This window comes from Nerophis lumbriciformis, linkage group LG16 (genome assembly GCF_033978685.3).
Source record: "Nerophis lumbriciformis linkage group LG16, RoL_Nlum_v2.1, whole genome shotgun sequence".
NCBI classification, from domain to species: domain Eukaryota; kingdom Metazoa; phylum Chordata; class Actinopteri; order Syngnathiformes; family Syngnathidae; genus Nerophis; species Nerophis lumbriciformis.
Window position 1 is genome coordinate 28,676,432 of NC_084563.2, and position 27,449 is coordinate 28,703,880.

A 27,449-nucleotide genomic window follows, 5' to 3' on the forward strand; every position below is an offset into this window, starting at 1 on the left:
ACGACATCCACATCCACACTTGTCATGCTGGACAATGAAGTGTTCCAGTGTTCCTCCTGCCTATCAGCAGCTTGACTTTGTGCCATCACACTCGGGTCTTAGTGATCTGCACAGACTAATGAAAGAGAAAGAAATCATTTAAAGTCTTTCTTTGCTCAGGTGAACAGTATTGACCTGCGCCAGGCCAGCCACGATGAGGCCATAGCGGTGCTGAGGCTGAGCAGGCATCAAGTGGACCTGAAGGTGTTCAGACCCCAGCAGGCCTTCAGGGAAGAAGATCTTTGGGACGTCTTCAGTCTGCTGCTGAGACCTCATCCTGACCAGGGTCTGGGCTTCACCACTGTGGGGAAAAGGTCAGAATGTTGTTTATATTTGCAAGTTTATATATAATGTAGTAACAGACACCTTCATAACAATATGTAATATGTTGTACCTTTAAGAGTACACACACCAGGCATAGTAGTGTAATTGTTTACTTCTACATCTGTCATTTTAGTCCTGGACTACAAGTCGTTGGTCAGGTCTCGTGTCTCGCCTTTGATCATCAACTTAGTGATCGGGCAGACAGGTGGCAGATTGTTTGTCGAGTGTTTGTGGATTTCCCAAATGTGTCGTCTGTCCTATGACAAATGATGCTTCTGACCCTAGAACTGTGTCATCTGCCCTATGACAAATGATGCTTCTGACCCAAGAACTGTGTCGTCTGCCCTATGACAAATGATGCTTCTGACCCGAGAACTGTGTCATCTGCTCTATGACAAATGATGCTTCTGACCCTAGAACTGTGTCGTCTGCCCTATGACAAATGATGCTTCTGACCCTAGAACTGTGTCATCTGCTCTATGACAAATGATGCTTCTGACCCGAGAACTGTGTCGTCTGCCCTATGACAAATGATGCTTCTGACCCTAGAACTGTGTCGTCTGCCCTATGACAAATGATGCTTCTGACCCTAGAACTGTGTCATCTGCCCTATGACAAATGATGCTTCTGACCCAAGAACTGTGTCGTCTGCCCTATGACAAATGATGCTTCTGACCCGAGAACTGTGTCATCTGCTCTATGACAAATGATGCTTCTGACCCTAGAACTGTGTCGTCTGCCCTATGACAAATGATGCTTCTGACCCTAGAACTGTGTCATCTGCTCTATGACAAATGATGCTTCTGACCCGAGAACTGTGTCGTCTGCCCTATGACAAATGATGCTTCTGACCCTAGAACTGTGTCGTCTGCCCTATGACAAATGATGCTTCTGACCCTAGAACTGTGTCGTCTGCCCTATGACAAATGATGCGTCTGACCCTAGAACTGTCGTCTGCCCTATGACAAATGATGCTTCTGACCCAAGAACTGTGTCGTCTGCCCTATGACAAATGATGCTTCTGACCCGAGAACTATGTCATCTGCTCTATGACAAATTATGCTTCTGACCCGAGAACTGTGTCATCTGCTCTATGACAAATGATGCTTCTGACCCTAGAACTGTGTCGTCTGCCCTATGACAAATGATGCTTCTGACCCTAGAACTGTGTCATCTGCTCTATGACAAATGATGCTTCTGACCCGAGAACTGTGTCGTCTGCCCTATGACAAATGATGCTTCTGACCCTAGAACTGTCGTCTGCCCTATGACAAATGATGCTTCTGACCCAAGACCTGTGTCGTCTGCCCTATGACAAATGATGCTTCTGACCCAAGAACTGTGTCGTCTGCCCTATGACAAATGATGCTTCTGACCTGAGAACTGTCGTCTGCCCTATGACAAATGATGCTTCTGACCCTAGAACTGTGTCGTCTGCCCTATGACAAATGATGCTTCTGACCCAAGAACTGTGTCGTCTGCCCTATGACAAATGATGCTTCCTACCCAAGAACTGTGTCGTCTGCCCTATGACAAATGATGCGTCTGACCCTAGAACTGTCGTCTGCCCTATGACAAATGATGCTTCTGACCCAAGAACTGTGTCGTCTGCCCTATGACAAATGATGCTTCTGACCCGAGAACTATGTCATCTGCTCTATGACAAATTATGCTTCTGACCCGAGAACTGTGTCATCTGCTCTATGACAAATGATGCTTCTGACCCTAGAACTGTGTCGTCTGCCCTATGACAAATGATGCTTCTGACCCTAGAACTGTGTCATCTGCCCTATGACAAATGATGCTTCTGACCCGAGAACTGTGTCGTCTGCCCTATGACAAATGATGCTTCTGACCCTAGAACTGTCGTCTGCCCTATGACAAATGATGCTTCTGACCCAAGAACTGTGTCGTCTGCCCTATGACAAATGATGCTTCTGACCCAAGAACTGTGTCGTCTGCCCTATGACAAATGATGCTTCTGACCTGAGAACTGTCGTCTGCCCTATGACAAATGATGCTTCTGACCCTAGAACTGTGTCGTCTGCCCTATGACAAATGATGCTTCTGACCCAAGACTTGTGTCGTCTGCCCTATGACAAATGATGCTTCCTACCCAAGAACTGTGTCGTCTGCCCTATGACAAATGATGCTTCTGACCCGAGAACTGTGCCGTCTGCCCTATGACAAATGATGCTTCTGACCCAAGAACTGTCGTCTGCCCTATGACAAATGATGCTTCTGACCCTAGTACTGAGTCGTCTGCCCTATGACAAATGATGCTTCTGACCCTAGAACTGTGTCGTCTGCCCTATGACAAATGATGCTTCTGACCCTAGAACTGTGTCGTCTGCCCTATGACAAATGATGCTTCTGACCCTAGTACTGTGTCGTCTGCCCTATGACAAATGATGTTTCTGACCCTAGACCTGTGTCGTCTGCCCTATGACAAATGATGCTTCTGACCTGAGAACTGTGTCGTCTGCCCTATGACAAATGATGCTTCTGACCCTAGAACTGTGTCGTCTGCCCTATGACAAATGATGCTTCTGACCCTAGAACTGTGTCGTCTGCCCTATGACAAATGATGCTTCTGACCCAAGAACTGTGTCGTCTGCCCTATGACAAATGATGCTTCTGACCCTAGAACTGTGTCGTCTGCCCTATGACAAATGATGCTTCTGACCCAAGTACTGTGTCGTCTGCCCTATGACAAATGATGCCTCTGACCCTAGAACTGTGTCGTCTGCCCTATGACAAATGATGCTTCTGACCCTAGAACTGAGTCGTCTGCCCTATGACAAATGATGCTTCTGACCCAAGAACTGTGTCGTCTGCCCTATGACAAATGATGCTTCTGACCCTAGAACTGTGTCGTCTGCCCTATGACAAATGATGCTTCTGACCCTAGACCTGTGTCGTCTGCCCTATGACAAATGATGCTTCTGACCTGAGAACTGAGTCGTCTGCCCTATGACAAATGAGGCTTCTGACCCTAGAACTGTGTCGTCTGTCCTATGACAAATGATGCTTCTGACCCAAGAACTGTGTCGTCTGCCCTATGACAAATGATGCTTCTGACCCTAGAACTGTGTCATCTGCCCTATGACAAATGATGCTTCTGACCCTAGAACTGTGTCGTCTGCCCTATGACAAATGATGCTTCCTACCCAAGAACTGTGTCGTCTGCCCTATGACAAATGATGCTTCTGACCCGAGAACTGTGTCGTCTGCCCTATGACAAATGATGCTTCTGACCTGAGAACTGTCGTCTGCCCTATGACAAATGATGCTTCTGACCCAAGAACTGTGTCGTCTGCCCTATGACAAATGATGCTTCTGACCCTAGAACTGAGTCGTCTGCCCTATGACAAATGATGCTTCCTACCCAAGAATTGTGTCGTCTGCCCTATGACAAATGATGCTTCTGACCCGAGAACTGTGTCGTCTGCCCTATGACAAATGATGCTTCTGACCCAAGAACTGTGTCGTCTGCCCTATGACAAATGATGCTTCTGACCCTAGAACTGAGTCGTCTGCCCTATGACAAATGATGCTTCTGACCCAAGAACTGTGTCGTCTGCCCTATGACAAATGATGCTTCTGACCCTAGAACTGTGTCGTCTGCCCTATGACAAATGATGCTTCTGACCCTAGAACTGTGTCGCCTGCCCTATGACAAATGATGCTTCTGACCCAAGAACTGTGTCGTCTGCCCTATGACAAATGATGCCTCTGACCCTAGAACTGTGTCGTCTGCCCTATGACAAATGATGCTTCTGACCCTAGAACTGAGTCGTCTGCCCTATGACAAATGATGCTTCTGACCCAAGAACTGTGTCGTCTGCCCTATGACAAATGATGCTTCTGACCCTAGAACTGTGTCGTCTGCCCTATGACAAATGATGCTCTGACCCTAGACCTGTGTCGTCTGCCCTATGACAAATGATGCTTCTGACCTGAGAACTGAGTCGTGTGCCCTATGACAAATGAGGCTTCTGACCCTAGAACTGTGTCGTCTGTCCTATGACAAATGATGCTTCTGACCCAAGAACTGTGTCGTCTGCCCTATGACAAATGATGCTTCTGACCCTAGAACTGTGTCATCTGCCCTATGACAAATGATGCTTCTGACCCTAGAACTGTGTCGTCTGCCCTATGACAAATGATGCTTCCTACCCAAGACCTGTGTCGTCTGCCCTATGACAAATGATGCTTCTGACCCGAGAACTGTGTCGTCTGCCCTATGACAAATGATGCTTCTGACCTGAGAACTGTCGTCTGCCCTATGACAAATGATGCTTCTGACCCAAGAACTGTGTCGTCTGCCCTATGACAAATGATGCTTCCTACCCAAGAACTGTGTCGTCTGCCCTATGACAAATGATGCTTCTGACCCGAGAACTGTGTCGTCTGCCCTATGACAAATGATGCTTCTGACCCAAGAACTGTGTCGTCTGCCCTATGACAAATGATGCTTCTGACCCTAGGACTGAGTCGTCTGCCCTATGACAAATGATGCTTCTGACCCAAGAACTGTGTCGTCTGCCCTATGACAAATGATGCTTCTGACCCTAGAACTGTGTCGTCTGCCCCTATGACAAATGATGCTTCTGACCCTAGGACTGTGTCGTCTGCCCTATGACAAATGATGCTTCTGACCCTAGAACTGTGTCGTCTGCCCTATGACAAATGATGCTTCTGACCCTAGAACTGTATCGTCTGCCCTATGACAAATGATGATTCTGACCCTAGAACTGTGTCGTCTGTCCTATGACAAATGATGCTTCTGACCCTAGAACTGTGTAGTCTGCCCTATGACAAATGATGCTTCTGACCCAAGAACTGTGTCGTCTGCCCTATGAGAAATGATGCTTCTGACCTGAGAACTGTGTCGTCTGCCCTATGACAAATGATGCTTCTGACCCTAGAACTGTGTCGTCTGCCCTATGACAAATGATGCTTCTGACCCTAGAACTGTGTCGTCTGCCCTATGACAAATGATGCTTCTGACCCAAGAACTGTGTCGTCTGCCCTATGACAAATGATGCTTCTGACCCTAGAACTGTGTCGTCTGCCCTATGACAAATGATGCTTCTGACCCAAGAACTGTGTCGTCTGCCCTATGACAAATGATGCTTCTGACCCTAGAACTGTGTCGTCTGCCCTATGACAAATGATGCTTCTGACCCTAGAACTGAGTCGTCTGCCCTATGACAAATGATGCTTCTGACCCAAGAACTGTGTCGTCTGCCCTATGACAAATGATGCTTCTGACCCTAGAACTGTGTCGTCTGCCCTATGACAAATGATGCTTCTGACCCTAGACCTGTGTCGTCTGCCCTATGACAAATGATGCTTCTGACCTGAGAACTGAGTCGTCTGCCCTATGACAAATGAGGCTTCTGACCCGAGAACTGTGTCGTCTGTCCTATGACAAATGATGCTTCTGACCCAAGAACTGTGTCGTCTGCCCTATGACAAATGATGCTTCTGACCCTAGAACTGTGTCATCTGCCCTATGACAAATGATGCTTCTGACCCTAGAACTGTGTCGTCTGCCCTATGACAAATGATGCTTCCTACCCAAGAACTGTGTCGTCTGCCCTATGACAAATGATGCTTCTGACCCGAGAACTGTGTCGTCTGCCCTATGACAAATGATGCTTCTGACCTGAGAACTGTCGTCTGCCCTATGACAAATGATGCTTCTGACCCTAGAACTGTGTCGTCTGCCCTATGACAAATGATGCTTCTGACCCTAGAACTGAGTCGTCTGCCCTATGACAAATGATGCTTCTGACCCAAGAACTGTGTCGTCTGCCCTTTGACAAATGATGCTTCTGACCCTAGAACTGTGTCGTCTGCCCTATGACAAATGATGCTCTGACCCTAGACCTGTGTCGTCTGCCCTATGACAAATGATGCTTCTGACCTGAGAACTGAGTCGTGTGCCCTATGACAAATGAGGCTTCTGACCCTAGAACTGTGTCGTCTGTCCTATGACAAATGATGCTTCTGACCCAAGAACTGTGTCGTCTGCCCTATGACAAATGATGCTTCTGACCCTAGAACTGTGTCATCTGCCCTATGACAAATGATGCTTCTGACCCTAGAACTGTGTCGTCTGCCCTATGACAAATGATGCTTCCTACCCAAGACCTGTGTCGTCTGCCCTATGACAAATGATGCTTCTGACCCGAGAACTGTGTCGTCTGCCCTATGACAAATGATGCTTCTGACCTGAGAACTGTCGTCTGCCCTATGACAAATGATGCTTCTGACCCTAGCACTGTGTCGTCTGCCCTATGACAAATGATGCTTCTGACCCAAGAACTGTGTCGTCTGCCCTATGACAAATGATGCTTCCTACCCAAGAACTGTGTCGTCTGCCCTATGACAAATGATGCTTCTGACCCGAGAACTGTGTCGTCTGCCCTATGACAAATGATGCTTCTGACCCAAGAACTGTGTCGTCTGCCCTATGACAAATGATGCTTCTGACCCTAGGACTGAGTCGTCTGCCCTATGACAAATGATGCTTCTGTCCCAAGAACTGTGTCGTCTGCCCTATGACAAATGATGCTTCTGACCCTAGAACTCTGTCGTCTGCCCTATGACAAATGATGCTTCTGACCCTAGAACTGTGTCGTCTGCCCTATGACAAATGATGCTTCTGACCCTAGAACTGTGTCGTCTGCCCTATGACAAATGATGCTTCTGACCCTAGAACTGTATCGTCTGCCCTATGACAAATGATGATTCTGACCCTAGAACTGTGTCGTCTGTCCTATGACAAATGATGCTTCTGACCCTAGAACTGTGTCGTCTGCCCTATGACAAATGATGCTTCTGACCCAAGAACTGTGTCGTCTGCCCTATGAGAAATGATGCTTCTGACCTGAGAACTGTGTCGTCTGCCCTATGACAAATGATGCCTCTGACCCTAGAACTGTGTCGTCTGCCCTATGACAAATGATGCTTCTGACCCTAGAACTGTGTCGTCTGCCCTATGACAAATGATGCTTCTGACCCAAGCACTGTGTCGTCTGCCCTATGACAAATGATGCTTCTGACCCTAGAACTGTGTCGTCTGCCCTATGACAAATGATGCTTCTGACCCAAGAACTGTGTCGTCTGCCCTATGACAAATGATGCTTCTGACCCTAGAACTGTGTCGTCTGCCCTATGACAAATGATGCTTCTGACCCTAGAACTGAGTCGTCTGCCCTATGACAAATGATGCTTCTGACCCAAGAACTGTGTCGTCTGCCCTATGACAAATGATGCTTCTGACCCTAGAACTGTGTCTGCCCTATGACAAATGATGCTTCTGACCCTAGACCTGTGTCGTCTGTTCTATGACAAATGATGCTTCTGACCCTAGACCTGTGTCGTCTGTCCTATGACAAATGATGCTTCTGACCCTAGAACTGTGTCGTCTGTCCTATGACAAATGATGCTTCTGACCCAAGAACTGTGTCGTCTGCCCTATGACAAATGATGCTTCTGACCCTAGAACTGTGTCGTCCGCCCTATGACAAATGTAGCTTCTGACCTTAGAACTGTGTCGTCTGCCCTATGACAAATGATGCTTCTGACCAAGAACTGAACACAAAGTTATTTATGAGGAGTCATCTTGAGGACCTGATTCATGTCCTCCTGCATGGACTCCACTCTGACTTCTTCCTTCCTTGACTACACACTTCAAATACGTCATACCTATTTGTTAGGACTGAGATATCATAGACTTTATTTATGACTGAGATATCAGAGACTTTTTATTTGACTGAGATATCATAGACTTTATTTGTTAGGACTGAGATATCATAGACTTTGTTTGTTATGACTGTGATATAGACTTTTTATTTGTTAGGACTGAGATATCATATACTTTTTATTTGGTATGACTAAGTTTTTATTAACTTTATTTGTTATGACTGAGATATCATAGACTTCATTTGTTATGACTGAGATATCATATATTTTTTAATTGTTATGACTGAGATATCATTAACTTTATTTGTTATGACTGAGATACCATATACTTTTTATTTAACTGAGATATCATAGACTTTATTTGTTATGACTGAGATATATACTTTATTTGTTATGACTGAGATATAATAGACTTTTTATTTGTTAAGACTGAGATATCATAAACTTTATTTGTTAGGACTGAGATATCATATACTTTTTAATTGTTATGACTGAAATATCATTAACTTTATTTTTTATGACTGAGATATCATTAACTTGTTATGACTGAGATATCATAGACTTAATTTATGATTGAGATATCATAGACTTTTTATTTGACAGAAATATCATAGACTTTATTTGTTATGACTGAGATATCATATACTTTATTTGTTATGACTGAGATACCATAGACTTTATTTGTTATGACTGAGATATCATATACTTTATTTGTTATGACTGAGATACCATAGACTTTATTTATGACTGAGATATCATAGACTTTATTTATGATTGAGATATCATAGACTTTTTATTTGACAGAAATATCATAGACTTTATTTGTTATGACTGAGATATCATATACTTTATTTGTTATGACTGAGATACCATAGACTTTATTTGTTATGACTGAGATATCATATACTTTATTTGTTATGACTGAGATACCATAGACTTTATTTATGACTGAGATATCATAGACTTTATTTGTTATGACTGAGATATCACAGACCGATACTGACCCTGTAACTACTTGGTATGGGAAGGATACCCAGGTGTGTGGTATCAGCTAAAAAGTATCCAACAACAGAAGAAGAAAGGATAATTACATATTTTAACACAGGTGTTGATAGCACATTATAACAGAAAGTAAGAGATATCAACCAAATAATAGACTGATACAAGATCTACCCTCAAACGTCGGCAGACCAATTAGGAGGTTCTGTTATCAGAATATATCTTTATAGCAGGAGTCTGCAATATGTATCGTAACATAGATTTAAGACCATGCTTCATACAAACCGACAGGATAATGATGATCATGATATCATTTAATCACATGGACTGGACAGTATTAACCTTCAGAGTAAAGGTCCATACAGGTGTCATCAAGTATCGTCTACTTCCTGAATCATCTCTGACCTCCACCTTGTCCCACAGCGACGACATCGGCATCTTCGTGTCCCGTATCGCCCCAGGAGGCGTGGCCGATTTGGATGGCCGGCTGTTGCTAGGTGACCAGATTCTGTCAATCAACGGCGAGGACGTCCGTGCGGAGTGTCAGGAAGTGGTGGAGCGACTTCTGCAGGTGTGTGAACACGACACGCAGTGTCAGCACTTTTGTAGGTAATAATTCTGAGTCTGTGGGACAGAACTGCAGTGGAGTGATCCACCTGGAAGTGGCTCGCTTCAAGGCCGGACTGCAGTACCCAGAACCTAGTCAGGTAAACTGTTTACACACCTTGTCAGGTAAACTGTTTACACACCTCGTCAGGTAAACTGTTTACACACCTAGTTAGGTAAACTGTTTACACACCTCGTCAGGTAAACTGTTTACACACCGAGTCAGGTAAACTGTTTACACACCTAGTAAGGTAAACTGTTTACACACCTAGTTAGGTAAACTGTTTACACACCTAGTCAGGTAAACTGTTTACACACCTCGTCAGGTAAACTGTTTACACACCTAGTCAGGTAAACTGTTTACACACCTAGTCAGGTAAACTGTTTACACACCTCGTCAGGTAAACTGTTTACACACCTAGTCAGGTAAACTGTTTACACACCTAGTTAGGTAAACTGTTTACACACCTCGTCATGTAAACTGTTTACACACCTAGTCAGGTAAACTGTTTACACACCTAGTTAGGTAAACTGTTTACACACCTCGTCAGGTAAACTGTTTACACACCTAGTCAGGTAAACTGTTTACACACCTCGTCACGTAAACTGTTTACACACCTCGTCATGTAAACTGTTTACACACCTAGTCAGGTAAACTGTTTACACACCTAGTTAGGTAAACTGTTTACACACCTCGTCAGGTAAACTGTTTACACACCTAGTCAGGGAAACTGTTTACACACCTCGTCACGTAAACTGTTTACACACCTAGTCAGGTAAACTTTTTACACACCTAGTTAGGTAAACTGTTTACACACATAGTCAGGTAAACTTTTTACACACCTAGTCAGGTAAACTGTTTACACACCTTGTCAGGTAAACTGTTTACACACCTAGTTAGGTAAACTGTTTACACACCTAGTCAGGTAAACTGTTTACACACCTAGTCACGTAAACTGTTTACACACCTCGTCAGGTAAATTATTTACACACCTAGTCAGGTAAACTGTTTACACACCTCGTCAGGTAAACTGTTTACACACCTAGTCAGGTAAACTATTTACACACCTCGTCAGGTAAACTGTTTACACACTTAGTTAGGTAAACTGTTTACACACCTCGTCACGTAAACTGTTTACACACCTCGTCACGTAAACTGTTTACACACCTCGTCAGGTAAACTGTTTACACACCTCGTCAGGTAAATTGTTTACACACCTAGTCAGGTAAACTGTTTACACACCTAGTCAGGTAAACTATTTACACACCTCGTCAGGTAAACTGTTTACACACTTAGTTAGGTAAACTGTTTACACACCTCGTCACGTAAACTGTTTACACACCTCGTCACGTAAACTGTTTACACACCTCGTCACGTAAACTGTTTACACACCTCGTCAGGTAAACTGTTTACACACCTCGTCAGGTAAATTGTTTACACACCTAGTCAGGTAAACTGTTTACACACCTCGTCAGGTAAACTGTTTACACACCTAGTCACGTAAACTGTTTACACACCTAGTCAGGTAAAGTGTTTACACACTTCGTCAGGTAAACTGTTTACACACCTCGTCAGGTAAACTGTTTACACACCTAGTCAGGTAAACTGTTTACACACCTAGTCAGGTAAACTGTTTACACACCTAGTCAAGTAAACTGTTTACACACCAAATGTTGTTCTTTTCAGGCCCCGTTTACTCTGCACACCAAATGTTTTGTCCTGAAGTGACAGATCTGATTTTTGTTGCCAGTCTAAACGCTCCAAAGTGCTTCAAATCGGATCTTTTGGCGTCAGATTTAGGCCACATCAGGAAGTAGTCCTCTTGTAGTAGTCGTGACTTCCTTGTTTATTTACGTAATCTGGTCAACTTACTTTGTTTTCACTTTATAGAACTGTGCATACAAGTGGTGTCAAGGACACATTGGGTCCACATTGGGGCCACATTGGGTCCACATTGGGGCCACATTGGTACCACATTGGGTCCACATTGGGGCCACATTGGTACCACATTGGGGCCACATTGGGGCCACATTAGGGCCAGATGCACCTTTATACCGGAGTGTAATAACGATCATATTTTACTCATAAACTAACCAGTCAACTGGGGAAATATCAAGAAGGGTTCCAGTTTGGCCTGCAGTGTAAACGTAGTCCGGACTTGTAAAATAAAATGTTGAATTATTACCATCTTTTAACAAGGTTACTTTGTGAATGTAGGAATACTTTAAGTTGTGTTTTATCCAGAGCGACGACTCTGACTGCTCCACCCTGACACGCAATTCTTCTGTCCGCCAGCAGGGGAAGACAGAGAACCCAGCAGGGGGCCACAGTGAGTGTCACATTGAGGGCCTGCTATGTTTAAAGGGGACATGTTAGGAAAAAGGCCACTTTTCTTACCTATTGGTACCTTTTTGTTTATTTGGTGTCTGCAGAAGTCACCAAAAATGTGAAATGAAAGCATATTTATAAAATAATCTTGCCTTTTTTCATACTTCCTACAAACGAGACATTGGATTTGGCCCCATTGAGACATCTGCAGATTACCCATAAGTGGTCAACATGTGTTGGGAGGCACTGGTGTTGTCTGCAATGATCCACGTGGAAGAAAATGCATTTAGCAAAAAGTTTGTTCACATCTGGGATAAATTAGTAATATATTTGTTTTCATTGAGGGCCACATGGCAGTCAGAGGGCCGCTTGTAACCGTGTATACTACCCACTAGGGTGGACCCCATACCAATATATTGGCACCGCTACAAAAATGTATTTCCATACTTTCCTAAATAAAGGGCACCGCAAAAAAAGTCATTATTGTCTTTATTGTAACAAAAAGTACATGAAACGTATGTTTATTATTGTCATTTAGTCCTTAAATAAAATACTAGACAACTTGTCTTTTAGTAGTAAGTAAACAAACAAAGACTCCTAATTAGTCGTATGCAGTAACATATTGTGTCATTTATACACCTATTATTTTCTACACATTATGAGGGACAAACTGTAAAAAATGATTATTTATCTACTTGTTCATTTACTGTTAATATGTGCTAATATCTGTGAGAACTGGCCCCCAAGCCTTGAGTTTGACACCCGTGACCTTTAAAAAAATAAAAAATAAAATGAACAGCATTAAAAAAATAAAAAAGGAAGCATAATTTGTTTTAATCAACCCCTTAAGTCATCCATAAAATTATGAGAATAAATTTTTATTTCTGACATTCCAAATGTGTTGAAACACACAAATGAATTAATTACCTTTCTTGTCTCCATCTCCTTTCTTACCTCCATTTGCACCTACTTTCTCCACGCGCTAAATATAGACGCAAAACCGCTGCCGCAGAACAGTTTGAGTCTTGATATATCACACTGTGGCTGCTGAATACTTACGTTTGCATCTCCTCCTCCTGGGTGTCCTGATCGTCCGCGTCTCCATGACGACACACACTAAACTCCTTATTTGTATCATTAAAGAGACGTGTGCAAGTGCCTTAATACATCAGGCCCTTTATTGTTGACATTGTGAGAGCATGAATATTCAGCTGAGGTCAAGTTGGGTTCACTTCTCTCCTCTCTGCCTTCACAGCTTTTCAAGACTATCCAGACTACAGAAAAGTCCTCATAAAAAAGGTGAGCGACGTGATCAATTTGCTCGTATTTTAAAACGTGTGCGACATGTTTTGGGTTTTCTGACTCAAATGAAAGGATAATGTGTTGAAAAACATTTAGCGTGACGTGCATATTGTTTGTGTGGCATCACCACAGAGTATTGTGTGTGTGTGGCATCACCACAGAGTATTGTTTGTGTGGCATCACCACAGAGTCCACAACACTCCCTAGGCATCAGTTTGGCAGGAGGAGTGGGCAGTCGCCATGGCAACGTACCTCTTTTTATTGCTACCATGGATACTGATGGATCAGCTTCCAAAACACAGCAATTAAAGGTGTGTGTGTGTGTGTGTGTGTGTGTGTGTGTGTGTGTGTGTGTGTGTGTGTGTCTGTGTCTGTGTCTGTGTGTCTGTGTGTGTGTGTGTGTTTTGCAACTTACTTCACAACTTTTGTTTGACACGTGCATATTTATTGTGTTGTAATAAATAATACTAATTATACTATTGAGAGTGTTTATGTGTGTTTTGAGACAATGTGTGTGTGCTATGATGCCATCAGCCAGGAGACCGTGTCCTCAGTATAAACGATGTGTCCATGGAGGGAATGTCTCACATGCAGGCCGCTGCCTTGCTCAAGAACGCCCTGGGTTCTGTCACGCTGCAGGTAAGACCTCCGAGGCTCCAATTTACTGCCACGCGTTCAAGGGGAACCGCACCTTTTTTGTTTTGTTGTTGACAATCCTTACATGAGACAAGAACACATGTTTTTTCTTTTTTTATGCATTCTAAATGGTAAAATATGGCAAGTTAAAGGTAGCTAACAAGGCAGCTAACGAGAGTACCCCATTGTGCCCATAAAGCCTCTAAAATACATCCAAAAAGCACCAACAATACTTCATTTACATGTCCTGACCTGAATATTAACAAGTATTAGTGATATTGTTATTATAAGTGCTAACACAGAGGAACTACTTTTAGAGAGCTAACCAGCTTATGCTGCTATATTGACATATTGAGCTGCTGCATGGCCTCTGAGTTGGTGAAAGTTCATTCTAGATGATAAATCATGTCTCTCACCTGGATAGTAGAAGGTTGTGGACATAATCCTGCAAGTTGGTCAACTTTGACATCCAACTTAGACTCAGACATGGCCAGAAAGACACATGTATTTATTTTTTTAACCTTTTGTGAGGATGATGATGCATTGTTGATGTAAAGGGAAAGATATAAACATGCCATCAGTCTTTATCACAGTGAGAGCAGACATTGTACAGTAAGTGATTGTTTTATTATGTTATTATATCTTGTTTAGCACTTAGCAATACTGCTACATGATGCTTAGTGTTTGACTAAAGCTGCATCTGTTTAGCACAGCTTCTAAAACTTGTAGATCATCCTCCTTATATTCAGGCTCAAAACTAGAAGTTTCTGGATCATCAAGTGTGTGTGTGTGTGTGTGTGTGTGTGTGTGTGTGTGTGTGTGTGTGTGTGTGTGTGTGTGTGTGTGTGTGTGTGTGTGTGTGTTTGTGTGTGCACAGGTGGCATCAGGGTGCAGCCCTCGCGATCCCCGAGGCGTGCACGAGCGATCATCAGGCCAGCCCAGCTGTCTGCCGTGCTTTCACAACAAGCTGTGGTAGGAAGCGTGTAGTCTGGTAGTGGTGTTATTGTTAGCCTAGTAGTGGTGTCTTTGTTAGCCTAGTAGTGGTGTCATAAGTTTGCCTGTTTGTGATGTAATTTATGGTCTGGTTGTGGTGTCATTGTTAGCCTGGTAGTGGTGTCATTGTTAGCCTGGTTGTTTTGCATTGTTAGCTTGGTATTGGTGCCATTGTTAGCCTGGTAGTGGTGTCATTGTTAGTCTGGTTGTGATGTCATTGTTAGTCTGGCTGTGGTGTCATTGTTAGTCTGGTTGTGGTGTCATAAATTAGCCTCGTAGTGGTGTAATTGTTAGCCTGGTAGTGGTGTTATTGTTAGCCTGGTAGTGGTGCCATAAGTTAGCCTGTTAGTTGTGTCATTGTTAGCCTGGTCGTGGTTTCATTGTTAGCCAGGTAGTGGTGTCATTGTTAGTCTGGTTGTGGTGTCATAAAATAGCCTGGTAGTGATGTCATAAGTTCGCCTGGTAGTGGTGTCATTTTTAGACTGGTAGTGATGTCATTGTTAGACTGGTAATGGTGTCATTGTTAGCCTGGTTGTGATGTCATTGATAGTCTGGTTTTGGTGTCATTGTTAGTCTGGTTGTGGTGTCATTGTTAGCCTGGTAGTGGTGTCATAAAATAGCCTGGTAGTGGTGTCATAGGTTTGCCTGGTAGTGGTGTCATTTTTAGCCAGGAAGTGGTGTTATTGTTGGCCTGGTAGTGGTGTCATAAGATCGTCTGGTAGTGGTGTCATTGTAGCCTGGTAGTGGTGTCATAAGATCGCATGATATTGGTGACATTGTTAGCCTGGTAGTGGTGTCATTGTTAACTTGGTAGTAGTGTCATAAAATAGCCTGGTAGTGTTGTCATTTTAGCCTGCTAGTGGTGTTATTGTTAGCCTGGTAGTGGTGTCATAGTTAGCCTTGTAGTGAAGTCGTTGTTAGACTGGTAGTGGTGTCATTCTTAGACTGGTCGTGGTGTCATTGTTAGCCTGGTTGTGATGTCATGGTTAGTCTGGTTTTGGTGTTATTGTTAGTCTGGTAGTGGTGTCATAAAATAGCCTGGTAGTGGTGTCATAAGTTAGCCTGGTAGTGGTGTCATTTTTAGCCAGGTAGTGGTGTCATTGTTAGCCTGGTAGTGGTGTCATTGTTGGCCTGGTAGGCGTGTCATAAGATCGCCTGGTAGTGATGTCATTGTTAGCCTGGTAGTGGTGTCATTTTTAGCATGGTAGTGGTGTCATAAGATCTCCTGGTATTGGTCTCATTGTTAGCCAGGTAGTGGTGTTATAAGATCGCCTGGTATTGGTGTCATTGTTAGCCTGGTAGTGGTGTCATAAGATCGCCTGGTATTGGTGTAATTGTTAGCCTGATAGTGGTGTCATTGTTAGCCTGGTAGTGTTGTGATTGTTGTCCACCATCATGGAGTGAGAGTGTGTGGGGCACAGAAATACAGTAAGGTGTGTGTGTGGTGTAGTAGTGGTGTGATTGTTGGAGTGTGTGTGTGTGGGACACAGACATACAGTAAGGTGTGTGTGTGTGGTGTAGTAGTGGTGTGTGTGTGGACCTAGCCTACAGGGTGTTGTGATGCGTCTAGTGCAGTAGTTAGAGGGAAGGTTGCATGTCTACTTCCCATCTGCTTGCTAACCTCTCGCTTACAGACACTGCCGCTGGCTAGCCTTTGTGGTGAACGGAGAAGCAGCTTTGTGCGTCAGTCTTCTCCTGCCAGTACACAGCCTCTCCTTCACCAAGACTCCTGCCAGGCCTCCACGTGGCCACACACGGTAACTTGAGCCATGCGGCTCAAGGCAAACGTGGCAGGGGATCTCGGAGCTGCAGTGGTCCCCAGAGGCGGGATGCACAGGCCCACATTGTGGACACGCCCTGGCATCACCCAACCACTGCCCCGCTGCCTTGTGGGTTAGTCTGGGAAGACAAAAGGCTAGGGGAGCACACCCTGAGAGAAAAGCAAGTGACGTTGGAGACTGCCCGTTTCCCTCGTCAAAAAAGACCTCAACGGCGGAGTGGGCGGATGATGGATATAGAGAACCTCCACAACGGTCACAAAGGCGGAAGAAGGCTGCAGCAAAGATGGGCCCCCAATTGTCTTGGTCTCCATGCCATTGGACCCTGGCCTTCTCTTTGCCAAGGACAGTGTGGTGACTGCCTGTGCGCCAGTTTCCCCACTTTAAAAGATTCCCCGCACAGGCGTTCTCCTGAAGGACCCATCATTACCCAACCCCCCTATAAGTCCTTTGGCGACCAGGAAATGGCGACGGGAGCAGGACAGTGAAGCCTGGGAGCTTCTAGCCACACACTGGCACATAGGCGGTGGGTGCCTGATTCAGTCGCCTTGCTCTCGGACCGAGGCAGAGAGAGCATTTCGGCAGCAGCACACACGTCTGAGCAGCCCTATTTAGGATCCACTCTGCTCACCCTAAACGGGAAGGGGCTAGAAAAGGTGCCCTAAAAATAGCCTGCCTCCTATAACCTGACTGGAATACCGCGTCCAGTGGGTTCACCTCATAGCGGTCGAAAAACAAAAACAATGAACTTTGGAGCTTGGAATGTGAGAACACTTATGGACAGTGCCTCAAGCAATCGTCCAGAAAGAAGATCGGCAATCGTTGCCAGGGAGTTGAAAAGATGCAAGATCGACATTGCTGCCCTGTCTGAAACCCGTTTGGCTGAGGAGGGGCAACTAAAGGAGGAGAAAGGGGGATACACTTTCTTCTGGAAGGGAAAAACAGCTGATGAACCCAGAATCCACGGAGTGGGATTTGCCATCAGAAACCGGCTCATCTCCCAACTCTCCGAATCTCCAATAGGCATCAATGAGCGACTCATGACCCTACGCATGAGGCTCTCAAACAATCAGATGGCAACGGCTGTGAGTGCCTATGCACCAACTTTGGACTCACATGATGAAGACAAGGAGACCTTCTATGCAACCTTAGACCAGGTTCTATCGGATATCCCGAAAGAAGATAAGATCCTTCTACTCGGGGACTTCAATGCCAGGGTTGGCAAGGATCACAAGCTCTGGAAAGGCACTCTAGGTAAAGAAGGTGTTGGGAATGTCAACTCCAACGGAGTCCTCCTTCTGTCAACGTGTGCTGAACATGGTCTTCTGATAACAAACACCCTTTTCCGCCAGAGAAACCGGTTCAAAACGTCCTGGATGCATCCCAGATCAAAGCGCTGGCATCTCATAGACTATGTCATTGTCAGGGCCAGAGATCGTAAGGATGTTAACATCACCAGGGCCATGTTTTGTGCAGACGACTGCTGGACAGACCACCGCCTCATCCGCTCCAAAATGAACATCGAGCTGCGGCAGAAGAGGAGGACACAAAGGAGACTGTTCCGCCCTAAATTTAACATTGATAGCCTTGGAGACACAGATAGGGTGCAACATCTACAAAACACCCTGTCTGTGAGACTCCCGGAAGAATATCCTGAGGATGTGGAGGAACACTGGAAGGCTCTTAAGACCACGCTACTTGAAACCAGCAAGGATACCATTGGCTACAGGACTAGGAAACACCAGGACTGGTTCGATGAAAACGACATCGAAATACAACAGCTGATTGATGCCAAAAGGAAAGCTTTTTGTTCTTGGCAGAGTGACATCAACTGCAGGGACAAAAGGCAGGCCCACGCCAAGGCAAAGGCACTTGTCCAGAGCAGAGTGAGAGAGCTGAAAAACAAATGGTGGATGGAGAAGTCTCTGGAAATTCAGAAGCTTGCTGACTCTGGGGATACCAGGGGTTTCTTCAATGCTACCAAGGCTGTTTATGGGCCCAGCTATCGAGGCCTAAACCCCCTCCGCTCTAAAGATGGACAAACCCTGCTCAAGGACGATGTAGGTATCAGTTCCAGATGGCGTGAACACTTTCAAGAGCTCCTGAATCGGAACTCCACAGTGGAGATGGAAACCATCAACCAGATTCCTCAGCGACCCATAATGGAGCATTTGGGTGATCCTCCCACCGAAAATGAGGTCCAGGATGCCATCAGAAAACTGGGTAACAACAAGGCTTCCGGACCAGATGGGATACCAGCAGAAATATTAAAGCAAGGCGGACCAAAACTCCTTTGCCACATCCATAGCCTCATTGGTAAAATCTGGGATAAGGAGGAAATCCCAGCCGAACTCAGGGACGCCCTGATTGTCACCATCTTCAAGAAGGGAGATAAGGCGGACTGTGGCAACTACAGAGGCATCTCTCTCCTGTCCACAACAGGAAAAATACTGGCCCGTATTTTGGCAAACCGGTTATTGCCGCTGTCAGAAGAGATCCTCCCAGAGTCCCAGTGTGGCTTTCGTCCAGCTAGGGGAACATCGGACATGATTTTTGCAGTTCGTCAACTGCAAGAGAAATGTCGGGAACAACACCTGCCACTATACATGGCTTTCATTGACCTTACAAAGGCCTTTGATTCTGTGAACAGAACTGCCCTCTGGGGTGCCCTCTCCAAGATCGGATGCCCAGACAAGTATTTGAAGGTCTTGCGTCTGTTGCATGACGACATGACCGCAGTGGTAGTTGGAAATGGCGGCTCTGAAACGGCTCCCTTCAAAGTTGACACTGGTGTCAAGCAGGGCTGCATCATCGCACCAACCCTGTTTGCTATCTACATCTCAGCCATACTTCACCTCACCAGTCAAAACCTGCCTGAGGGAGTCCAGTTCATATACCGGACAGACGGCGGGCTCTTCAACCTGAGGAGGTTAAGGGCAAAAAGCAAGGTGCTTATATCCTCCATTACAGAGCTTCAGTACGCAGATGACAATGCTCTAGTTGCTCATTCTGAGTTGGACCTCCAGAACATCATGGATGCTTTTGCCAGAGCGTACCGACTCCTGGGACTTGACATCAACATAAAGAAGACTCAGATCCTGTACCAACCGGCCCCTGACACACCCTCCCAACCCCCCACAATTTATGTGGACAACAACATCTTGGAAAACGTGGAGTATTTCGCTTATCTTGGCAGTCTTCTTTCAAAGAGAGCTGTCATCGATGCCGAGATCCACCACCGCATTGGTTGTGCCAGCGCAGCTTTTGCTAAGCTCAAGAAAATAGTTTTTGAGAATCGGGTCATCCAGACCAACATCAAGCTTCTTGTATATCAAGCTGTAGTTCTGCCCACTCTGCTCTATGGGGCTGATAGTTGGACCACCTACAGCAGACACCTGAAGGCTCTGGAGCAGTACCACCAGCGATGTCTCCGCAAGATCCTCAGGATCAGCTGGGAAGATAGGCGTACCAACATTAGTGTTCTGAAGGAAGCTAACATGCCCAGTATCACTACAACTGTCAGTCGGCACCAGCTGCGATGGACAGGCCATGTAATTCGCATGCCAGACAGTCGCCTTCCAAAACAGATGTTGTACGGACAACTGACGGAAGGACAACGCACCCAAGGGGGGCAGAAGAAGCGGTATAAAGATAACCTCAAAATCCATCTGAGGAAATGCTGCTTCAACCTCAACACCTGGGAGGAGACTGCCCACCAGAGGGTTTTGTGGAGCAGGATGGTCCATGAAGGCACAGCACGGTTAGAAAAGGACCTCCACCGTGCCGCGGAAACCAAGAGGCAACAAAGAAAGGAGAGATCCACTACCAAAACAGCTCCTCAGACCACCACCACAACCACCACTACTACCACGACAATCACGCACATATGCCCCCACTGCAATAGAGTCTGTGGATCACGGATTGGCCTCCACAGCCACCTGAGGACCCACAGATGACTAGACTCACCAACAGGAGGACTATCATACTCGCGTCGAGTGATCGCCAATGATGATGAGTGGTGTGATTGTTGGAGTGTGTGGGTGTGGGACACAGACATACAGTAAGGTGTGTGTGTGGTGTAGTAGTGGTGTGATTGTTGGAGTGTGTGGGTGTGGGACACAGACATACAGTAAGGTGTGTGTGTGGTGTAGTAGTGGTGTGATTGTTGGAGTGTGTGTGTGTGAGACACAGACATACAGTAAGGTGTGTGTGTGGTGTAGTAGTGGTGTGATTGTTGGAGTGTGTGTGTGTGTGGGACACAGACATACAGTAAGGTGTGTGTGTGTGTTGTAGTAGTGGTGTGATTGTTGGAGTGTGTGTGTGTGGGACACAGACATACAGTAAGGTGTGTGTGTGTGTGTGTGTGTGTGGTGTAGTAGTGGTGTGATTGTTGGAGTGTGTGGGTGTGGGACACAGACATACAGTAAGGTGTGTGTGTGGTGTAGTAGTGGTGTGATTGTTGGAGTGTGTGTGTGTGTGGGACACAGACATACAGTAAGGTGTGTGTATGTGTTGTAGTAGTGGTGTGATTGTTGGAGTGTGTGGGTGTGGGACACAGACATACAGTAAGGTGTGTGTGTGGTGTAGTAGTGGTGTGATTGTTGGAGTGTGTGTGTGTGGGACACAGACATACAGTAAGGTGTGTGTGTGTGTTGTGCTGCAGTGCTCGCATGTACAAGACAGTGAGTCTGGAGAGAGGTTCTTCAGGTCTGGGCTTCAGCATCATTGGAGGATTTGGAAGTCCTCATGGAGACCTGCCCATCTACATCAAGACCATCTTCACCAAGGTCTCACTCACACACCTTCACCTTCTTTTACCTGGAGTACAGGTGTTCAATCTTAGGCACACTCAACCTGTTGGTACCTGGTCCTGGCTGGTCCACCACTCAAATATGTGATGGTCCTGGCTGGTCCACCACTCATATATGTAATGGTCCTGGCTGGTCCACCACTAATGTATGTAATGGTCCTGGCTGGTCCACCACTAATGTATGTAATGGTCCTGGCTGGTCCACCACTAATGTATGTAATGGTCCTGGCTGGTATGTAGTGAACTTAAAGGTGTGGTATGTAACTCCACAGGGTGCCGCCATGGAGGACGGGCGTCTAAAGGCGGGTGATCAGATCATTGCAGTGAACAGACAATGTCTGGAGGGTGTGACTCACGCTGAAGCTGTGGACTTCCTGAAGAAGACTAAAGGCACCGTGGTCCTCACCCTTCTCTCCTGACATCTCCTCATTCATTCATCTTCACCTGACTTATTAGAACCTCATTCATTCATCTTCACCTGACTTATTAGAACCTCATTCATTCATCTTCACCTGACTTATTAGTACTTCATTCATTCATCTTCACCTGACTTATTAGCACCTCATTCATTCCTCTTCCACTGACTTATTAGTACCTCATTCATTCATCTTCCACAGACTTATTAGTACATCATTCATTCATCTTCCACTGACTTATTAGTACATCATTCATTCATCTTCACCTGACTTATTAGTACCTCATTCATTCATCTTCCACAGACTTATTAGTACCTCATTAATTCATCTTCCACTGACTTATTAGTACCTCATTCATTCATCTTCCACTGACTTATTAGTACCTCATTCATTCATCTTCCACTGACTTTTTAGTACCTCATTCATTCATCTTCCACTGACTTATTAGTACCTCATTCATTCATCTTCCACTGACTTATTAGTACCTCATTCATTCATCTTCCACTGACTTATTAGTACCTCATTCATTCATCTTCCACTGACTTATTAGTACCTCATTCATTCATCTTCCACTGACTTATTAGCACCTCATTCATTCATCTTCCACTGACTTATTAGTACCTCATTCATTCATCTTCCACTGACTTATTAGTACCTCATTCATTCATCTTCCACTGACTTATTAGTACATCATTCATTCATCTTCACCTGACTTATTAGTACCTCATTCATTCATCTTCCACAGACTTATTAGTACATCATTCATTCATGTTCCACTGACTTATTAGTACCTCATTCATTCATCTTCCACTGACTTATTAGTACCTCATTCATTCATCTTCCACTGACTTATTAGTACCTCATTCATTCATCTTCCACTGACTTATTAGTACCTCATTCATTCATCTTCCACTGACTTATTAGTACCTCATTCATTCATCTTCCACTGACTTTTTAGCACCTCATTCATTCATCTTCCACTGACTTATTAGTACCTCATTCATTCATCTTCCACTGACTTATTAGTACCTCATTCATTCATCTTCCACTGACTTATTAGTACATCATTCATTCATCTTCACCTGACTTATTAGTACCTCATTCATTCATCTTCCACAGACTTATTAGTACATCATTCATTCATGTTCCACTGACTTATTAGTACCTCATTCATTCATCTTCCACTGACTTATTAGTACCTTATTCATTCATCTTCCACTGACTTATTAGTACCTCATTCATTCATCTTCCACTGACTTATTAGTATCAATCAATCAATCAATCTTTATTTATATAGCCCTAAATCACAAGTGTCTCAAAGGGCTGCACAAGCCACAACGACATCCTCGGTACAAAGCCCACATACGGGCAAGGAAAAACTCACCCCAGTGGGACGTCGATGTGAATGACTATGAGAAACCTTGGAGAGGACCGCATATGTGGGTAACCCCCCCCCTCTAGGGGAGACCGAAAGCAATGGATGTCGAGTGGGTCTGACATAATATTGTGAGAGTCCAGTCCATAGTGGATCCAACATAATAGTAAGAGTCCAGTCCATAGTGGGGCCAGCAGGACACCATCCCGAGCGGAGACGGGTCAGCAGCGTAGAGATGTTCCCAGCCGATGCACAGGCGAGCGGTCCACCCCGGGTCCCGACTCTGGACAGCCAGCACTTCATCCATGGCCACCGGACCTGTGCCCCCCTCCCCTCAAGGAAAAGGGGAGCAGAGGAGAAAAGAAAAGAAACGGCAGATCAACTGGTCCAACAGGGGGGCTATTTAAAGGCTAGAGTATACAAATGAGTTTTAAGATGGGACTTAAATGCTTCTACTGAGGTAGCATCTCTAATTGTTACCGGGAGGGCATTCCATAGTACTGGAGCCCGAATAGAAAACGCTCTATAGCCCGCAGACTTTTTTTGGGCTCTGGGAATCACTAATAAGCCGGAGTTCTTTGAACGCAGATTTCTTGCCGGGACATATGGTACAATACAATCGACAAGATAGGACGGAGCTAGACCGTGTAGTATTTTATACGTAAGTAGTAAAACCTTAAAGTCACTTCTTAAGTGCACAGGAAGCCAGTGCAGGTGAGCCAGTATAGGCGTAATATGATCAAACTTTCTTGTTCTTGTCAAAAGTCTAGCAGCCGCATTTTGTACCAACTGTAATTTTTTAATATTAGACATAGGGAGACCCGAAAATAATACGTTACAGTAGTCGAGACGAGACGTAACGAACGCATGAATAATGATCTCAGCGTCGCTAGTGGATAAAATAGAACGAATTTTAGCGATATTACGGAGATGAAAGAAGGCCGTTTTAGTAACACTCTTAATGTGTGATTCAAACGAGAGAGTTGGGTCGAAGATAATACCCAGATTCTTTACTGATTCGCCTTGTGTAATTGTTTGGTTGTCAAATGTTAAGGTGGTATTATTAAATAAATGTCGGTGTTTAGCAGGACCGATAATCAGCATTTCCGTTTTCTTGGCGTTGAGTTGCAAGAAGTTAGCGGACATCCAATGTTTAATTTCATTAAGACACGCCTCCAGCTGACTACAATCCGGCGTGTTGGTCAGCTTTAGGGGCATGTAGAGTTGGGTGTCATCAGCATAGCAATGAAAGCTAACACCGTATTTGCGTATGATGTCGCCTAGCGGCAGCATGTAAATACTAAAGAGTGCAGGGCCAAGAACCGAACCCTGAGGAACTCCGCACGTTACCTTAACATAGTCAGAGGTCACATTATTATGGGAGACGCATTGCATCCTGTCAGTAAGATAAGAGTTAAACCACGACAAGGCTAAGTCTGACATACCAATACGTGTTTTGATACGCTCTAATAAAATATTATGATCGACGGTATCGAAAGCAGCGCTAAGATCAAGAAGCAGCAACATAGATGACGCATCAGAATCCATCGTCAGCAGTAGATCATTAGTCATTTTTGCGAGGGCTGTCTCCGTAGAGTGATTTGCCCTGAAACCGGATTGAAAAGGTTCACAGAGATTGTTAGACACTAAGTGTTCATTTAGCTGCTGTGCGACAATTTTTTCGAGGATTTTCGAAATAAAGGGAAGGTGGGACACCGGTCGGTAGTTTACCATGAGGTCAGGATCAAGGTTAGGTCTTTTGAGCAGAGGATGAATAACCGCTTTCTTGAATGCTAGGGGAACAGTGCCAGAGGAAAGTGATAAGTTTATAATATTTAGCACTGATGGACCTAATAATACAAAAAGCTCCTTGATAAGTTTCCCAGGAAGTGGGTCAAGTAAACATGTTGTTTGTTTTATCCCACTTACACGCTGTAATAGTTCCTCTAATGTTATTTCATCAAAAAGAGAGAGACTATTTTGTATTGCAGTATCCGTCGTAGATACAGTTGTATCTGTGTTCATAGAACCCAGTTGTAGCTGGGATGCGTTGTCTTTAATCTCCTTTCTAATGAGTTCAATTTTCTTATTAAAGAAATTCATAAAGTCATCTGCCGAGTGGGTGGAGCTATTGGGAGGAGTCCCTTGTTGGGTTAGCGATGCTACTGTACTAAACAAAAATTTTGGGTCGTTTTTGTTGAGGCGGATGAGATTTGAGTAATATTTAGCTTTAGCTAAGGTAAGCATGCGTTTATACGATATTAAACTATCACTCCATGCTTGATGGAAAACCTCAAGCTTGGTCGCGCGCCATTTGCGTTCCAACTTTCTACATGATAATTTATGAGCTCTGGTTTCCTCTGTAAACCATGGGGTGCGCCTTTTAGGGGCCCTTTTTTGTTTTAGCGGTGCTATGCTATCAATGGTTTTGCGCAGGGCATTGTCAAAGTTGTTAGTGAGGTTATCAATAGAGCCGACATAATTTGGGAATGGTGCCATTACCGAAGGCAGTAGGTCAGCAAGAGTCATCGTTGTGGCGGCATTAATGTTGCGGCTGCTATAGCAGTTATTATTATTATTAGTTTGTTGACAATGAGTCAGAACTTCGAATTTTATAAGGTAATGATCGGACATTACTTTAGTATACGGGAGTACCATAACTTTGGAGGTGGTGACACCCCTGACCAGCACTAGATCTATCGTATTGCCGTTGCGATGCGTAGGTTCATTTATTATTTGTGTAAGACCACAGCTATCAATTATAGTCTGGAGCGCCACGCACTGAGGGTCCGATGGGGTATTCATATGGATATTAAAGTCCCCCATTATGATTATATTGTCTGCGTGCGTCACTAGATCAGCAACGAACTCTGAGAATTCATTAATAAAGTCCGAGTAGGGCCCTGGGGGGCGGTAGATAACAGCCATATCGAGAGGCAGCGGTGCGACAGACCTCATAGTAAGCACCTCAAACGATTTGTATTTATTATTTAGGTTAGGGGTAAGGTTAAAGTTTTCATTGTATATTAATGCGACCCCCCCACCCCTTTTAAGGGGACGGGCAATATGCGCATTCGTATAGTTAGGAGGAGATGCCTCATTTAGCGCAAAAAATTCGTCTGGTTTGAGCCAGGTTTCGCTAAGACCAATGACGTTAAGATTGTTGTCTCTAATGACCTCATTAACTAATAACGTTTTGGGAGACAATGATCTTATGTTTAAAAAGCCCATATTATAAGTATTGGGCTGTTTTGACGAGTTTTTGTTTAAATTATCCGTAGTAGAAATATTAATAATGTTACGTTTATTATACGTAGTGCACTTTAAATAGTTTCGACCATATCTAGGAATTGATACGACGGGAATTTTCAGATTGTTTGCTTGATGCTGCGATCGACTGAACGCATCATGATTTGCCACCTCAGTAGAATGCATATCTACCCCGGACACATTCACAACAGAAAACACATTATGTGAGTTGTGTGTTATTCTAAGAAAATTGCTATGCGTACAGGAATTATCCAGCCTGGCGCTGGCTAGTTCTAGCTTAACTGACTCCTCACCCGGACTAGCAGGCTCTGTAATTGCCTGTGACCGGGCTTGCTCTAGTGTAGTTAGTCAAATGTGACTTAAACAGTAGTCTATATTCTTAGACAGGATGATGGCGCCTTCCTGGTTAGGGTGAAGGCCGTCCCTCATCAGCAAGCCTGGTTTGCCCCAGAAAGAGGGCCAATTATCAATAAACGTTAGTCCCTGTTGTCTACAGAAGCTAGCCAGCCACTTGTTAAGCGAGACTAATCTGCTATATCTCTCATCATTGCCTCTCGCAGGCAGGGGGCCAGAGACAATTACTCGATGCCTGGACATCTTTCTAGCGAGATCACAAGTCCTGGCTATGATTCTCTTTGTAATCTCTGACTGTCTCATTCTAGTGTCATTGGAGCCAACGTGTACAACTATATTCGCATAACTAGTGGTGCGATTAGCCTGTCGTACGTGTTTACTAGGCCTGTTGCGAGTTAGCTCCCTAAGATTAGCCTCTATGTCAGGTGCTCGGGCCCCCGGGATGCACTTAATTGTGGCTGGTTTGCTAAGCTTTATATTTCGGGTGATGGAGTCCCCT

At 44.7% G+C, this 27,449-nt stretch overlaps 1 protein-coding gene across 1 annotated transcript in view; it reads left to right on the forward strand.

Moving 5' to 3' along the window:
* The window catches only part of LOC133617136 (multiple PDZ domain protein), a 154,325-nt gene extending 131,524 nt beyond the window's left edge, over positions 1-22,801 (forward strand). Inside the window, exons 34-43 of the mRNA XM_072914912.1 lie at positions 160-353; positions 9,505-9,652; positions 9,717-9,788; positions 11,933-12,017; positions 13,272-13,315; positions 13,507-13,629; positions 13,853-13,957; positions 14,832-14,926; positions 21,389-21,512; positions 21,808-22,801. Of these exons, the coding sequence (XP_072771013.1) occupies positions 160-353; positions 9,505-9,652; positions 9,717-9,788; positions 11,933-12,017; positions 13,272-13,315; positions 13,507-13,629; positions 13,853-13,957; positions 14,832-14,926; positions 21,389-21,512; positions 21,808-21,954 (1,137 nt within the window). The 3' untranslated portion in view covers positions 21,955-22,801. The remainder of the gene's footprint in view (positions 1-159; positions 354-9,504; positions 9,653-9,716; positions 9,789-11,932; positions 12,018-13,271; positions 13,316-13,506; positions 13,630-13,852; positions 13,958-14,831; positions 14,927-21,388; positions 21,513-21,807) is intronic.
* Positions 22,802-27,449: the final 4,648 nt, after the last annotated feature.